Below are 16,127 nucleotides of genomic sequence, written 5' to 3' on the forward strand. Positions count from 1 at the left end.
TGTGTGTGTGTGTGTGTGTGTGTGTGTGTGTGTGTGTGTGTGTGTGTAGCTATGTATGTCTCCCATCCAGGGTTCCACTCCCCAGCCAATGGGGGCTCAAGGGAAATGTGTACATTTGTCTGAGCTTCTTCCAAACCAGGGTAACACTCCAAGTTGACCCTTCCCCTCCAGGGTCTCTAGGAAGAAAGAATCCTGGACCGGAAGGCAGGCAGCCAAGGTTCTCCTGGGTCAGATCATCACTGTCCAGCCTTGTGTGATTTCCCCTCCCAGAGACTCAATTCCCTTGAGAAGAATGGAGACAAAAAGTGTTCTGGCCATTCCCGCATTACTCACAAGCTCCTGTCCTCACCTAAAAGTTTGGAGGACCCTAGGTGGCATCATGTCTCCTGGGTTGTATGACTTGTTATTCCCACAGTTACAGTCTTGCCAGGGAAACAGCTCCAGAGGGGAGGGGGTAGACCCAGGGTCACTCCAAAAACCATCCCCTCCTACCATGGCCCTGAGGCTCCTAACTCTGGCACCCCTTCCCTGCCAGAGCTGTCTTCTGCCCTGTGCAATGATTGGGGCACAGGGGCAACAGAGGTGTACAGAGCCCATGCATACACGCTGCACGTGGGAGTCTGGAAAGGCCAAGGACACAAAGCCACGTACACGTTCCCTACCCGCCCCTTCAGCCTCTGTGGGCTGGAGCAGAGCCAAGCTGCAGCCACTCACAAAGCCAGGGTTCTGGCCAGGAGCCTAGGGTCTAGCCACTGACCAATGGGACAAGGATCCTGCTCACCCACTCCGACCAAACCTTCAGTCCCAAGCTTGGTGAGCTGACACCCTAGGGATGGTAGTAAAGGGGACTCTGGCCTTCCCAAAGCCTCAGCCAAAGACAAGAACAAAGGTTTCTAAAACCATTTTAAACTGGGATGCCTTTGTTACTCTAGGAGTAAAAGCCAGACATGACACGAGTATTAATTTTGTTCAGAGATTTGGGGCAAAGAGGTGGGGAGGTTGTGCCCTTAAGTTTTTGCACATCTGTTGGCAAAGAAAAGTTGTGGCTGGAGCTACGCCTTCGGCCTTTAACCCCAGACCCCCAAGGATCAGAGTTCACACTCCTCTGGTGTTAGAATATGTGATTAAAGTTTGAGAAGCACAGTTTTATTGATCCCACATCTGCCCAAACCCTAGGCCCTAGTTCCCTCAGGCAGAAGGCCCTGTGGTCAGTGTGGTCAGGCGATGGCTGCTGTCTCCCTGTCCTTCTGCCCCAGGAGGTAATGAACCTCAGGAAGCGCCCTTAGTCTCTCTGCAGCCTGGAAGGGGGAAAGCGGATAATCAGAGAGGGTAAGGGCTGCCCAGAATGGTGAGTGCTAGGAGACGCTAGACACTGGGGGAGAGCATGCAGGGTGGGGAGGCTGGTGAGAACGACCACTGGAATAGCCAGAGGATGAAGGAGTCAGCTCCTGAGTCCCTAGAAATACCCAGGTTGTGGGGATTCTCAGGGTCATGATTGTTGGGATCCCTTAAGGAAATAGGAGGGAAAAGGGGACCCAAGGACCCAGGGTGCTCCAAGTCCAGACCTGCTCAGGGGTGAGGTCCCTCTGGGCCTGGGCAAGCATTTCATAGCCAACCATGAATTTCCGGACTGTGGCAGAACGCAGGAGTGGAGGATAATAATGAGCATGTAGCTGCCAGTGGTCCCAGTTGGCTCCAGCCTCTGATTCCATAGGAGCCCCTGGTGGGAAGAAGGCAGAGATAGTTGGGAAGAGTCCTTTCTTAGTTCTTCAGCCTAGCTCTTACCCCCAGACCATAGCAGGTACCTGAAAACTACATCTTCCAGCATTCCCTGCCAGAGAGGAGACAAGGCATTGGAAAGCCCACTGGGAGACATAGTTTCACCACGTTCACTTCTCCACTCTCAGTCCCAGCATCCCTGCCCTGAACACTTCCCCAGCAAGTGTTCCAAGGCCTGCTGGGAGTTGCAGTCCACTAAGCTGGGACCCAGGAGCCCAGAAATGGTGTTGGGGTTAGATATGGGTACTCAAAAAGCCTCACCATGCCAGCCCATGGAGTAGGGAAAGGATGTCTCAAATAGGTTGTCATACTTGGTCAAGAGCTTCTTCATGATGTAGGCTAGATCTGGAATCAGAGCCTGACTCTCAGTCTGGGGCCCAGATGCTGGCCCCACCAGAACCATCCGCATCCAAAGCCTGGCCCCAGGGTCCCACCTGGGAGACTCACCGTCACGCTCAGCCGAGGTCAGCTCAGGCAGCCGCCGCACATGCCGACGGGGCAGCAGTAGTGTCTGGAAGGGCCACACTGCCCAGAAGGGGACCAGCACTAACCAGTGCTCACTGGTTAGGACCAGACGGTCCTAGGCCAACCAAATGGAGATGAGGTCATCAAGGTGGGTGTGAGGGGGGTCAGCAAATAGGCAAGGGAAGGAGAAGAGAAGACGTACCCAGAAACCGATGGTTTCTCACCACTCCACCACTACCACCCTAGTCTAAGCCATCATCACCTTTCCTTTAGCTTACTGCTATGTCCTCCTAGCAAGTCTCTCTGCTACTTCCCTTCTACCCTCCTCCTTCACACACCTCTCCTTTTTGGGGTGAGGTTACGGGCTTCCTGGGGACACAAGATCCAGCTTTCTCCCACCTTCCTGAGCAGCTCTTGGCGGCCGTACTCCATTAGCAGGGGCTCTCCGTGCTGACTCTGATAGGTCCGCTGAGATCGCTCCTCACGCTGGGCAACATCTGGCAGGAAACTGCTGGCCCACACCTGTCAAGGGGGAGGAGAAGAGCAGACAGTATCCCTCACCTCCAAGCCTCCACATCACTAGCATACTTCCTCTGTTTTCCCTTACTCCAGTTCCCCACCCCACACTGTCTTGGACTCAGTCCAGATATCCACTGAAGCCCCTGACACACATACCTGGCAGTGGGGATGGGGGTTGGAACAGCCCATCATGGCTCCTTTGTTTTCAAAGATCTATGAAGTAGGGGTAGGGAGCTTTATAGCCAAAAGGACAGCAAGTCAACCCCTCCGAAACACAACCTGTGGAAATAAAAATGCCACTTCCCAAAACCAAACTGCACCACCCCCTCCCTGCCCATCTAGGGGAGGGGGCGACCTCACAGACCTGCACCCAAGGGTACTGGGCACCCAGCTCCTCTGTGACTGAGGCCCATGCATCAACGACAGCTCGGATCTCAGGGACTGACATGAGTGGCAGTGTCACATCCGACCAGGGGTGGAAGCACATAACCTTACTAGGTGGTAAAGGAGGGAGAGATGACAGAGATACAGGGCTCGTTGAGCTGGGGGCAGGGCCCAACCCCAGTGCTCAGTCCAGGCCTCGGGTTGAAGGGTGTAAGAGTGGAAATTCATAGTTACCAAACTCCTCGAGCAGCCTCTGCTTGGAAAAGGGGGTGATCACTGGGTCCTAAGATAAAGGGGTATCACTCTCTGCAACAGAAGTCCCCCAACAAGGTCCAGCCTCTTTTCTCCCCAACAGCAGCTAGATCCAACTTACCTGGACTAGGGGCATCAGGCTGCAGAGCTGGGAAGTCATTGTCAAACAGGAAGGTGCCTTCATAGTGGGGATTCACCTACAGACAAGGATGGGCTAGAAGCATTTGCTGGCCCATACCACCAGTCATCTGATGGGCTTCAAGGCTACAAGGCGCGAAGAAGGCCACTCTGAGGTCAAAAAGACTTGGTGGGATATGACCCAGAGGTCCACTCCCCTGTGGGGCGAAGGGCTAGGGTCCACTCCCCTGTAGGGTGAAGAGAAGCTCTAAGGGCAGTGGATGGGGAACTACTCCCCCCGGGGCCCAGCCTGCAGATGTAGGATCTAAAGACTTACCTCTCCATTGGCCCGTGTCGCCCCCGGACACAGAGGGTTGTGGGGGTCATGGCGAGGTACTGTCGTCAGAAGCGGGGGTTCTACCTGCCCCTGCCAGGGCCGCTTCATGCGGTGCGCTGACACCAGCACCCACTCATCTTGTAGCGGGTTGTAGCGGATATGCTGATGCTCTGGGGGCAAACCGTCAAGATCAGTCACAAAGCCCTATGCCCCTTTCTCCCCTGGGTCTTACCCACCAGCAGGCCCAGGCTCGGATGCACCCTGTTGTCCCCACCCTACTCAGGAGCTAAAGGCCAGAGCTTGGGCGTTCCCAGCGCCAATCAGCCTGCAGCCCCAACACCGGCGTGTCCCTTCGCCGCGCGTGCCTGGACGGGTGGGCGCGCCGACCTGCGGGCAGGGACGACAACTTCCTAAGGAAGGGGAGGGCTCAGCTTTGCTTCCCAGCGAGTCCCGGCCGCCCTGCGGTTACCGCTCGCCCGGAAGGTTGTGGCCATGGCGTCCGCCTCCGACGCCTGCCGGCGCTGCTCAGGACACCCTCCCCTGCGCGCCAGGAGGCCACCGGGTGGAGATACCTTCGGTAACTTCTACCTGCTCACCTCGCCCCCACCGCCTAGTCGGCCCGGCTCCGCCCCGCCTCGCCCCGCCCTCGCCCCGCCCTCGCTGATTGGACAGCCGCAAGCACGTGACTATCTGAGGGCCGGCCCGGCCACCTGGGGGCGGAGTTCAGGACTGCCTACAGCTACAGGAGGCGACTTTGATGATCCCACTGTAGGGCCAAAGCCACTTACTACCCTGGAAGAACCTCTGTGAAAGCTGCTTACCACAGATCCCTCTGCTCCAGGATGCTTACAAGAGTTATTTGCTTTCTTAAAGTCATTCATTTGGTCATTCATTCAGCAAATATTTACTATCTACCACCACGTGCCAGGCCCCTAGGCTCCACATGGCGCAAAGGGATGTCCCTGTGTGCACGAGTCAGGCATAGACTCAGCCCTCCCAGAGCTTACATTCTAGGGTAAGTCAGGGTATAACTCTGGATCCACAGTCACCTCACTCACCTGCTTGGTGGCTCGGGCAGAGGAAAGGCAAGGAGGTGGGAGTGAGGGGCTGTGGGGCTTGATTTGCTTCAGCTAAACCTTGGCTTCAGGTACTATCTGGAGGAGTGGGTACCTCACCGTAACCATGCCCTAGCCCCACCAGGCAGCAGAAACGGGTTTGGGAAAAAAGGGCTAAGTAATCATATTCTCTCTCTCTCTCATATATACACACACACAAAGCACAAGAAGTGGTCAGGGTAAGAGGGCTATAAGAAATCTGAAAATGTGGGGAGGACAGGACTATCAGTAGCTCCAACCACCATCTGGGTGGGGTCAGAGGTGTTTCCTTTGCACACCCCTGTCCCTTCTCCAACTTTTCCTTGGAAAAAACCAGTTGGCTAACACTAGGATAAACTTCAAATTAATTCCTCCCCTGACACTTTATAGAGCCATCTAAATATTATCTGAACCTCCTCCCCATTTCACAGTGGAGAACCGAGGCCTCAAGATCACCCAGAGGATAAGTGGCCAAGCTGAGATTTCAACCCAAGTTTCCAAGCTCTTCCTGATGCTTTGAAATGCCTCTGAGACTTCAGTGAGTTTTTGTTTGTTTGTTTGTTTGTTGGCCATGCCGTGTGCAGGATCTCAGTTCCCCGACCAGGGACTGAACCTGTGTCATAGCAGTGAGAACCCAGAATCCTAACCACTAGGCCACCAGGAAACTCCCTCAGTGAGCCTTAAGATAGAAACCTAGTGAGCTAGGAGCTGGGAAGTAGCAGTGAGGCCCCTTCCCCCAAACCAGGCCAGGACAAGCCAGGTGTTTTGCTAAGCTCAGATGTAAAAACTGGGTCATAAGTCATTTACCTTATCTCTGCCCAGGGGCCTCAGACTGGAATCTAAAGAGGCCACTAGGTAGAGGGCAGGGAGCAGGGAGCTAAGAAACCAGAGTTTTACATGTCCCACTGGCTGCACATGTAATAGGGATGTAAGGGGGATAAAAGATACACTTTTTGTGGAAAGGGAATGTTGCCTTGCTATTTCAGTAAACAACAAATTTTGCTACAGCATCAGCGCTGCAGCTGCCCCCACAACTGTGGTGCACCCTGAGGGGAATTCAAGATGGAGAAAAACAGGAAGCATTATCAGCTTTTTTTTTTTTAACTATTTGCTTATTTACTTTTGTAAATGCTTTTTTTTTCTTTTCTTTTTTCTTCTTTGGCCACGTTGTGCGGCATGTGGGATCCTAATCCCCCGACCAGGCTTCCAACCTGCGCCCCCTGCCTTGGGAGCGTGGAGTCTTAACCACTGGACCGCCAGGGAAGTCCCAGCATTATGTGCTTACTTCACTTAGTATGATAATCTCTAGGTCCCTCCATATTGCTGCAAATGGCATTCTTTTTTCTTTTTTTTTTCTTTTTGCGGTACGCGGGCCTCTCACTGCTGTGGCCTCTCCCATTGTAGACCACAGGCTCCGGACGCGCAGGCTCAGCGGCCATGGCTCGCGGGCCCAGCCGCTCCGCAGCATGTGGGATCTTCCCGGACCGGGGCATGAACCCGTGTCCCCTACATCGGCAGGCGGACTCTCAACCACTGCGCCACCGGGGAAGCCCTAAATAATCCCTTTTTTATCATTCCCTTCTTGGTCAAATTTCTCAAAAATTAGTTCATCTTCCCAGCCTCTACTCTTACCCGCACAGTACACTATAACATGTTTTTTGCCCTGTAGTAGTCGGGGTAAATAATCTTAGCTGCTGTAACAAACAACCTCCAAACTCAGTGGCTTAGTACCATGGTCCATTGTGGGAGAGAGGGAGAGCTCTGTCCCATGCAGCATTTGGAATTCTCCACTACTTAATTGTATGTAACTATATTAGATAAGACAAGAAAGTGAGTGTCGAGAATTTCACAGATTTTACGAGCCAGACCTGGAAATGGCATATGTAATTTCTGCCTATACTTCATTGGACAGAACACAATCACATGGCCTCACCTAACTACAAAGTAGACTGGCTGCCCAAGAGCAAAAGGAATGGATTTGTGAATGTATAGCATAATCTCTGCTACATGCCCATACTGAGAAACCCAATGACCATTTCCAGTCATTTCATAGGACCACTCAATTATATTTGACTGTGTTGACCATTCCATTACTCTCATGTGTGAGGCTACACTCTTCCAGTTCTCTTCTGCTTTATGTTTTATTGCTATAACTAACACATATGACACCACATGCCAGACACTAATTGCTTTGTAAATATTAACTCATTTAGGCTTCATCCCAATAAAGGTATGTACTTTTATTCATCCCATTTTACAGATGAGAAAACTGAGTCACAAAGAGTTTAAGTAACTTGCCCAAGATCACACAACCAGTAGGTGGCGGGAGCCAGGCTTTTAACCCAGTCCTGTCCAGAGTGTCTTTCTTATCACTGCACTATGCTGCCTCTTTTCTCTTCCGTTTCTTTTCTGCTTCTCTTCCTTTTTCACTCCACCCCCCCCCAATCCCCGCCGCCGCCGATAACCTTCAGTTGGCTTACAAGGCCCTCCTCTCATATTTTGTACTTCAGAATAAAGAATGAATTGTTGGCCCCCGGAAGACCCCACGCTGTCTCTCCTTGGTGCCTTTGCTCTTGGAGTAGGTCTCACTGGCTCACTGGAATGCCCTTCCCATCGCTCTTAAAGACACTGCTCAGGTGTCACCGCCTCCAAAAGCCGTCCGTAACGTTCCCAAGTAGAAGAGCCTCCTTCCCACCTCCTGTGCTAGCAAAGGCGGGCCTTAACCATCACAAGTCCGGAAGGCCCTGCTTCCGGGTTGCCTGCTTCACCAGTCAGGGAGCCCAGGCGGGCCAGTCCATTCTGGGTCTCACCGCCATCCCCGCAACCCCAAGTAGAACGGCGCTAGGCGAGAGCGTGCCTAGATACCCCAACGCCTGTAGCTAGGAGAGCTTGGCCCCGCCCCCTTTCCTGACGCGCGCGGCGCCGCCCCGCCCTTCGGCGCACCCGGCTCCCCGCTCCACGAGAGATAATGGTTCGACCCGAGAGGCGGTGCCCCGGTGCCCTGGCAGTTCCGATTGGCCAGGGCGAGCCGTACCACGGCGGTGGCGGGGGAACGGGTCGTAGACGGCGCGCCAAGAGACACGGAGGCAGTGAGGGTCACAGTCTTAGGCCCCCACCTCTCTCTGCGCTGCGCTGGGCCAGGCCGCCCGCTGGGATGCAGTGGGCCGTGGGCCGGCGGTGGGCGTGGGCCGCGCTGCTCCTGGCGGCCGTGGCTATGCTGGCCCAGGTGGTCTGGCACTGGCTGGGCACTCAGAGCTTCGTCTTCCAGCATGAAGAGATCGCGCAGCTGGCTCGGCAGTACGCCGGTGAGGCGGCGGGTGGAGGGCAGGGGGCTGGGGAGGGCCGGGCGTAGCTGGAGGTTCCGGGGGCACCGTTCCCCAGTTCGTGACCGATGCTGGCCCTGACTTGGTTGTTCCTCTGCCCCCGCCAGGGCTGGACCACGAGCTGGCCTTCTCTCGGCTGATCGTGGAGCTGCGGCGCCTGCACCCAGGCCACGTGCTGCCCGACGAGGAGCTGCAGTGGGTGTTCGTGAACGCGGGAGGCTGGATGGGCGCCATGTGCCTTCTGCACGCCTCCCTGTCCGAGTACGTGCTGCTCTTCGGCACCGCCCTGGGCTCTAGCGGCCACTCGGGTCAGTGCTGGCGGCGGGCCGGACTGGGAGGCTGGGGCTGTACAAGGGCCCATGCCCTCCTTCCTGATGTTCGGCCAGGCCATCGAGTGGAGCGGATACCCTGATATTCAGTGTCCATTTGATTGTCTCTCAGGGCGCTATTGGGCTGAGATCTCGGATACCATCATCTCTGGCACCTTCCACCAGTGGAGAGAGGGCACTACCAAAAGCGAGGTCTTCTACCCAGGTGGGTAAGGTGGCTCTGTTAGAGAGGTGGGTCTCTTCATTCTTGGGTGCCTATAGTTGGAGGAAAGAGCCATGGCATGGAAAAGGGGTGCGTTGAGGGGCCCTCGTCCTAGTTCCTTTGCCCTCTAGTTAAGCCCCAGGTGGTTGGTTGAGACAGGGTTCAGGGTCTCTGTTGCCTTCCTCTGTCAAATGGAAACAAAACATAACAGCTCCCTGTTAACCACGTCTGATTTTAATCATCCAGTATTCCAGCAGTTGTTGGGGAGATCAGAAATGCTCTCATGCCCCCAAAGACAAGGCAGACAGTTGTCTTCCCTCTTGCGTATAATGAAACATTTGGACTTCTAAGTAAGTTTGAGGTTGAATATTACAAGCATGGCCGACATTGTAACTGAACAGCTACATTTCTCAGAAAGCCTGGCAGGTCTTATATTCACCTCTCCCTATCTAACAGGCCCAAGTTTAGCTAAACTTCTGCTTGACATGAGTGAGGCTTGGGAATGCAGACCTCCATGACTCCCAAACAATGGTGCAGGGCCAGGTGAAGCTTCCCCCAAGAGAGGACATGAGCCAGGTGATGCCACACAGGAAAGTTTAAGAGTGGCCACCTTAGCCTCGTACCCTTGCAGATGGGCAGCCAGGCCAGTGAGGTAAGGCTTTTCCTTTCCTGAAGCTCCCTCTCCATTCCCTACCCCTAGAGAGCCCACAGGCTAGGGAGGTGGTGGCAATGGGAGGGCAGGGCCAGGCTCTTCATGTGGGTGTTCCCTGACCCCCAGGGGAGACAGTGGTGCACGGGCCTGGTGAGGCAACGGCTGTGGAGTGGGGGCCAAACACATGGATGGTGGAGTATGGCCGGGGTGTCATCCCATCTACCCTGGCCTTCGCGCTGGCTGACACAATCTTCAGCACCCAGGACTTCCTCACCCTCTTCTATACTCTTCAAGCCTATGCCCGGGGCCTCCGGCTTGAACTCACCACCTACCTCTTTGGCCAGGACCCCTGACCAGCCAGGCCTGAAGGAGGACCTGTGGATGGACAGGAGCGGGCAGGCCTGCACACATCCACTTGCTGGAGCCCACGTGAAAAGACATGGACATACTCACAACATGCAGATACTGAGTTCCTGGTGTATGAGCAGGGACACACATGCATACAACCAAACATAGTCATGGGAACACATGGGACACACATTCAGATACTGAATCCTGTGTGTACGGCAGCATTACGCATTCACACCCATGCAGAGAGGGACCCCCACGTATACCAAAGGGGCCAGTCATGTTCGAGCACATACCCCACAAGCTCGACTCACTAACTCAGGCCTTTCCAGAGCTTCTCTGCCCCTAGTCAGGGCTCTGGAGTTAGGGATGGGGTGGCTATTACAAATTGCCTGGGTCTGACCCTTCAACCCAGCAGCCATTGGGGGAGATGAGGGAGAAGAGGAGCTGCCTGTGGAGGCTCCCTTCACCTGCAGCTGTGATGCCCTTCCCCTTCATCTCCTTGTCCTCACCATATGCCTTACCCCATTCTGTTCCCCTGCTATGCAAGTACCCTCATGGCCTGTCCCCACCCTCGCAACCAAGTTAGCTGGAGAACCAGAAGAATGTGGCAAATGCTGAGGTTATACCTCCCTCCAGGGTATAATGGGGAGGCTGGCCTCAGCTGAGAGCCCAGTGCTGGGGTGAGGACCTAGACAGGTGGGCCCAGGTCCAAGGGGTTGCCGCTGGCCTAGAGAAAGCCTTTTCTGCACGCACACACACAGACACTTATTACAGCTTCCAGACACTGCCTTTGCTGCATTCTCTGTCCATCTATCTGTGTCTGTCAATAAAGACCTGTTGAACAGTCTCATTTCTTTTCGTGTCTGAGCAGCAGGAGGACCTCTAACTCCTGGGGGCCTCAGGAAGGCCTCTCCCTTGCTGTGTGATTCAGTTTATGACAGCAGCTTTTTACTGTATACTTTAGTGTTCCCAGGAATCACCTGGCAGGCTCGTGGACTCTACAGATTATTGTGCCCAATCCCCAGAGATCAGTTCTGGGTTGAGGCCTTGAGATCTGCATGTTTAATAAGATTCTCTCCACCAGGTTTGAATGCCACAATTTCAGAAATTCATGGCTGGGTGAGGTGGTGTGTGTCTTGCTCTTGGTCTCGTCTCTGCCAGTGCTGTTCTGGGCACAGTCCCGGGACTCCTGCCCTGGATGACCACGGGGTGGCAGTGTGCAGCCACTTTGGGGCTGAAAGGCATAGTCACTCTCCAACTCCTTTTTTCTAGGTTTCCAGGGTATCATGTCCACGTCCACCCAGAGCAGGAGTTCTTTCTCTCCAGTCTGCCTTTTCCAGGACCCCCCGCTTCTGTGGAGGCTCCCGGGGCTGGGGAGCAGGCACACTATCTGGTGGTGTCTAAGGTAGTGGGGGGCTGGGGCTAGGATGAGGCCAGAGAGGTGCCTGAAGTACACACTCCCAAGGGTCCTACACTTACCTCACCCTCTTCCTGGCCCTGTTCTGAAGATGAGCAAGGCCCAGGCCTCTCACTTATTAGGATTCTGTTATATTAAAAATGGAAGGAACATGATTATAAAAAAATGTACATTCTAAAAATTTGATATTCTAATGAGTAAAAATATAAAAGACTACATGTATAACCATCTGGAAGCAACATCAAAAGTCTAAATATGTGGCTCAGAATGAATGTGAGGCCCAGGCAAGGTGGCCATCCTGACACCTTACCACCACCACATTGTTGGCCATGACAGGTCCTGTCTGGGGCCTCTCCGTTTGATCACAGGTTGCAAAGCCAAGCCTCAGGATTTCTCCCACCCTGTAACCCAGCTTTGCCTCTAGGCTTAGAGCCCCCATCTGTTAGGGATGCCTCAGCTCCCTTTGTCATCCCTACCTTTCACATAGGACTAGGCTCCCAGGCCCCTCCCCATCTCTGTTGCTAAGTCCAGTGTTTATTTCTTCTCACTTTCATTTGACACAGTTACTCTTAAAAGACTCCTGTGGCTTACAGGACACTACTCTCTTCCTTCATTGCCTCCTTTGCTAGATCTGGCTCATTTCCTCAACCTCTCACTTCCCAGGTTTACACTGCTCTGAGGTGATCTCAACCATTTCATGACTTTAAATACCATCTAAGGAATTCCCTGGAGGTCCAATGGTTAGGACTGGATGCTTCCACTGCTGGGGCCCAGGTTCAATCCCTGGCCAGGGAACTAAGATCCCCACGGTGTGGCCATAAATAAATAAATAAATACCATCTATATGTCTATATACTAGTCTTACTGAGATACAATTGACATGTAAAATTTTATTAGTTTAAGGTATACAACATAATGATTTCATATATGTCTATATTGTGAAATGATTACCACAATAAGTTTAGTTAACATCCATCACCTCACATAGTTACAAAGCTTTTTCCTGTGATGAGCACTTTCAAGACCTGCTCTCTTAGCAACTTTCAGATATACGATATAGTATTGTTGACTATAGTCATTATGCTGTACATTACATCCCCAGGACTTATTTATCTTAAAACTGGAAGTTTACCTTTTGACCACCTTCACCCATTTTCCCCCTGGCCCTGCCTCACCCCTGGCCTCTGGCAACTACCAATCTGTTCTCTGTTTCTGTGACTTGAGTCTTTTTGTTTGTTTTTATTTTTATTATTATTATTTTGTGCGTGTGTGTGGTACACGGGCCTCTCACTGTTGTGGCCTCTCCCGTCGAGGAGCACAGGCTCCAGACGCGCAGGCTCAGCGGCCATGGCTCACGGGCCCAGCCGCTCCGCGGCATATGGGATCCTCCCAGACCAGGGCACGAACCTGTGTCCCCTGCATTGGCAGGCAGACTCTCAACCACTGTGCCACCAGGGAAGCCCTGTTTGTTTGTTTTTAGATTCCACATATAAGTGAGAACATACAGCAGTTGTCTTTATCTGATTATTTCACTTAGCATAATGCCCTCAAGGATGAATGAATAAAGAAAATGTGGTATATATCTACAATGGAATATTATTCAGCCATGAAAAAGAAGGAAACCCTGCTATTTGCAACAACATGGTTCGATCTTGAGGACCATCTATGTATCTTATGCCTAATTTTTTGTCTCAGTCTAAACCTCCTCTGAGCTCGATTCAGATATCTGACCACTTTCATCTCCACTTGACATCTCCACTTGGTCATCTAATTGGCATCTCAAACTTAAAGTGTTCAATGCGAACTGATTTCTCTCCCAATCCTGCACCTCCTGTAGTCTTTACTCCCTCAGTTAAGGGTACCTCCATTTACCCAGCTGCCTAGGCCAAAACACCTTGGAGTCATCTTGGATACCTCCCATTCTGTCATATTCTACATTCAAGACATCAACAGATCGTGTCTGGTTTATCTTCAAAACATATTCAGAATCTAACCACTTCTTGCCACCCCCACTGCTATCACCCTGGTCCAAGCCAGCATCATCTCTTGCCTGGATTACTGCAAAGGCCTCCTAATTGAACCTCATGCTTGCATCCCTTGTGGAGGGTTCTCCACACAACAGCCAGAGTCAGACTTTCAGTCTTTGCTTAGACATTTGCAATGCTTCCCATCTCATTCAGTCCTTTCACTGCCTCCAAGAACCTGCTCCAAGGTCTATGTTACCTCTGACCATTGTGTTCACCTTGGCCATTGTGTTCTAGCCCAGTGGCCTCTTTGCTTTTCTTCTGACACATCACACTTCCACCTCAGGATATTTGCACCTGCTGTTCTCCTGACTGCATGGCTCTTCCTCCCCTCCTTCAGTTTCTGCTCAGCGAGTCCTTCCCTTAACATTTGGGTAATATCAGCCCTTCTGTGTTGGTTTTAAAATACCTGCAGGGGACATCCCTGGTGGCGCAGTGGTTAAGACTCCAAGCTCCCAATGCAGGGGGCCCAGGTTCGATGCCTGGTCAGGGAACTAGATCCCACATGCATGCTTCAACTAAGAGTTCACATGCCGCAACTAAGGAGCCAGCGAGCCGCAACTAAGGAGCCCACCTGCTGCAACTAAGACCCAGCACAACCAAATAAATAAATAAAATGAAATCCCTCCATACAATTTTTGATACTCTTCCCTTTAAGAAGTGAAGCCTAATTCCGTTCCCCTTGAATGCAGGCTGGACTTAGTTATGTACTTTTAACAACTAATATATGGCAGAAGTGATGGTGTGAGACTTCTAAAACTAGGCCATAAAAAGCACTCTTCCCTCTTTAGTCACTCTCTCCGGGGGAAACCAACTGCCATGTTGGGAGGACACTCTGGTATGAGGTCCTCTCCCATGGAGAGGCCCACCTAGGGAGAACAGCCTCCTGCCAACAGAGCATGTGAGCAAAGTGGATCTTCCAGTCCCAGTCAAATCTTCAGATGACTGCAGCCCTAGCCAACATTTTTACTACAACCTCATGAAAGACAGCACCACTCAGCTAAGCCACTCTCGAATTCCCTATCCACAGAATTGTGAAAACAGATGTTTTTTCAAGCTTCTAAGTTTGAGTGTAATTTGTTGCACAGCAATAGGTAACTAATGGCACCCTTCCCTTTCTATTCCCCCCAACCCAGATTTATTTTTCTACATTTTACTTATCACCATGTGACACAATATACATTTCCCCCACTGGAATTATGCCATTATAATAAGGACTTTGTTTTATTTACTCCTGTGTCCAACAGTGCCTTGCATAAAGTAAGTGCTCAGTCAGTATGTGTTGGATTAATGGATGTCTAGGTCAGTCTGTCTGTCTCTGTGAGGTATAGGATCAGAGGGGGCTATGTGTGGGTTTGAGACAGCTTTTCCTCTTCACAGATGGAGAGAGAGAGAAACCAGGTTCCAGTCAGGTTATTCCTTCCCCTTTGCCCTCCCCAGTTGTACCCTCCTGGCTCAGACCCCAAAGGTGAATTTACTATGCTTGATTGATTCTTTTCTTTTGGGAGTAGCGTCCAAGTCCCTTGCCCCTCTCCACCCCCTCCAAAGCACTTGCCCCTCTCCACCCCCTCCAAAGCAATCTCCAAACCCTCAACTGGAATGTCCCCAAGCCAGTTCCTACCTTTCCAACAGGAATCTTACCTTCATCTCTCTCCAGGTACTTTCTCTCTTCTGAGCAGCTAGGGAAGCTGGGTGGGGGGCACAGTTGGGAGGCAAGCTGAGCACAGGAGTTGCCTTGGAGAGGGATGGCAGCAGAGAGGGCTGGACTCTGCCCCAGGAGAACTTATACCATGCCAACCTATGGGGGCAGGGGCATTGGATCTGAAGGTGGTTGGATCACCAATGCCTCTTAATGGAAGTGGGATCTGACTGGCTGTCAGACCTGAAATCTGAGCGGGTGGGCACTGGAGTGTGAGCAGGACTGAGCCTCAGTGTGGCTGGCCAGAGATGGGCCACAGAGAATGTGGACTTAGTGCCACAGTGGGAGCTGGGCTGGGGACAAGGGTGGAGGCTGGAGACAGAGCAGGGGGCTGTCACCCACCACAAGATCCTGGTGAGAAGAGCTGGTGGTCCAGACCAGGGCAAGCTGGGTCTGAGAGGAGCAGACTCATTGGGAGAGGGTTGGGGAGGAGGCAAAAGTTACCTCTGAATTTCTGCCCCCTAGAGGAATCTTGGCCCTGAGACCAGTGTGCCTCACTGGGTATGAATGAGGTCAGGTGGTGCTCCCTGGTGCTGAGCTTGACACAGCAGAGTTTCACACCTATGCCAGGTATCACTCCTACAGAGGCGTGTTGTTCACTCACACTTGGCATCACCTCCCGGTGACTCTCAATGCTTTTAGTAGGTCGATTCCCTTCCGCACAGGAAGAAACTGGGGAATGGATGAGGGTGCTTAAGAGGAGTGGGGTCCAGGGCTGCTAAGGAACAGCATCTCAGCATCTGGAGGATAACTGGGAGTAGGGTGGGCCTGGAGCAGTTGGCTAAAGGTGTCTGGAGCTAGAGATTGGGGAGTCATGCAAACATGGGTGGAGGATGTATGTGAAGATGGGCAAAATGCTGATCACTATTGAAATTCTGAGGATTGCCAGAGGTTCATTATATTACTCACTTTTATTGGGTATATGTTTGAAAATTTCCATAATAGAACGTCAAAAGAGCTAAAAGCCGTGTGGCTTTGTACCTGCAGGTGGTATGTGTGCCCTGCTGCTGGTGTGGAATGAGCTCAGAGACCTCTGAGTGTGTGGGTGCAGAAGTGAGTTCACCACCATGTGCGCGTATTGTGCAAACTGCAGCGTGCGTGCAGTTGGGGACAGCACCTGGGCAGGGCAGGGGAGAAGCTTCTGTTCTGCCCAGACCCTCCAGTCTCACCCCAGCACCCCACA

At 52.4% G+C, this 16,127-nt stretch overlaps 2 protein-coding genes across 15 annotated transcripts; one reads left to right on the forward strand and one right to left on the reverse strand.

Moving 5' to 3' along the window:
• Positions 1 to 764: 764 nt before the first annotated feature.
• GALT (galactose-1-phosphate uridylyltransferase) lies at positions 765 to 4,476 on the reverse strand. 4 transcript variants are annotated; one of them, XM_029202353.1, is made up of 11 exons: positions 4,450 to 4,476; positions 3,854 to 4,023; positions 3,521 to 3,596; positions 3,382 to 3,430; positions 3,128 to 3,257; positions 2,920 to 2,976; positions 2,644 to 2,766; positions 2,227 to 2,359; positions 2,041 to 2,124; positions 1,566 to 1,720; positions 765 to 1,298 (listed from the first exon to the last, which is right to left on the reverse strand). In XM_029202353.1, the coding sequence occupies exons 2-11, from the start codon at positions 3,959 to 3,961 to the stop codon at positions 1,218 to 1,220; spliced, it is 996 nt and encodes a 331-aa protein (XP_029058186.1). In that variant the 5' UTR covers positions 3,962 to 4,023; positions 4,450 to 4,476; the 3' UTR covers positions 765 to 1,217. The 4 variants fall into 4 exon arrangements, with proteins under 4 accessions (XP_029058186.1, XP_029058185.1, XP_029058183.1 ...); XM_029202352.1 differs by having other exon boundaries at positions 4,241 to 4,455; XM_029202350.1 differs by having other exon boundaries at positions 4,323 to 4,454.
• Positions 4,477 to 7,978: 3,502 nt separating this feature from the next.
• Positions 7,979 to 16,086, forward strand: SIGMAR1 (sigma non-opioid intracellular receptor 1). Of its 11 annotated transcripts, none has more exons than XR_003790743.1 (5): positions 7,990 to 8,252; positions 8,378 to 8,578; positions 8,712 to 8,804; positions 15,410 to 15,514; positions 15,932 to 16,020. XR_003790743.1 is itself a non-coding variant. In XM_029202358.1 (5 exons), the coding sequence occupies exons 1-5, from the start codon at positions 8,102 to 8,104 to the stop codon at positions 9,967 to 9,969; spliced, it is 732 nt and encodes a 243-aa protein (XP_029058191.1). In that variant the 5' UTR covers positions 7,990 to 8,101; the 3' UTR covers positions 9,970 to 12,380. The 11 variants fall into 11 exon arrangements, 7 of the variants coding, with proteins under 7 accessions (XP_029058192.1, XP_029058191.1, XP_029058193.1 ...); XM_029202358.1 differs by lacking the exons at positions 15,410 to 15,514; positions 15,932 to 16,020 and adding exons at positions 9,339 to 9,453; positions 9,798 to 12,380; XM_029202360.1 differs by lacking the exons at positions 15,410 to 15,514; positions 15,932 to 16,020 and adding exons at positions 9,339 to 9,453; positions 9,580 to 9,846.
• Positions 16,087 to 16,127: the final 41 nt, after the last annotated feature.

This window comes from Monodon monoceros, unplaced genomic scaffold, assembly GCF_005190385.1.
Source record: "Monodon monoceros isolate NGI ecotype Baffin Bay Population unplaced genomic scaffold, NGI_Narwhal_1 Super_Scaffold_5, whole genome shotgun sequence".
Taxonomy (NCBI): Eukaryota; Metazoa; Chordata; class Mammalia; order Artiodactyla; family Monodontidae; genus Monodon; species Monodon monoceros.

Excerpts from the sequence above, each read along its gene's own strand:
- SIGMAR1 (XM_029202358.1), top strand. The coding sequence starts at position 8,102 with ATGCAGTGGGCCGTGGGCCGGCGGTGGGCGTGGGCCGCGCTGCTCCTG. Across the intron at positions 8,253-8,377 it reads GCTGGCTCGGCAGTACGCCG|GGCTGGACCACGAGCTGGCC; the intron begins GTGAGGCGGCGG and ends TGCCCCCGCCAG. Across the intron at positions 8,579-8,711 it reads GGGCTCTAGCGGCCACTCGG|GGCGCTATTGGGCTGAGATC; the intron begins GTCAGTGCTGGC and ends ATTGTCTCTCAG.
- GALT (XM_029202350.1), bottom strand. The coding sequence starts at position 4,347 with ATGGCCACAACCTTCCGGGCGAGCG. Across the intron at positions 3,597-3,853 it reads CGACACGGGCCAATGGAGAG|GTGAATCCCCACTATGAAGG; the intron begins GTAAGTCTTTAG and ends CCTTGTCTGTAG. Across the intron at positions 2,360-2,643 it reads GCCAAGAGCTGCTCAGGAAG|GACCGTCTGGTCCTAACCAG; the intron begins GTGGGAGAAAGC and ends TGGTTGGCCTAG.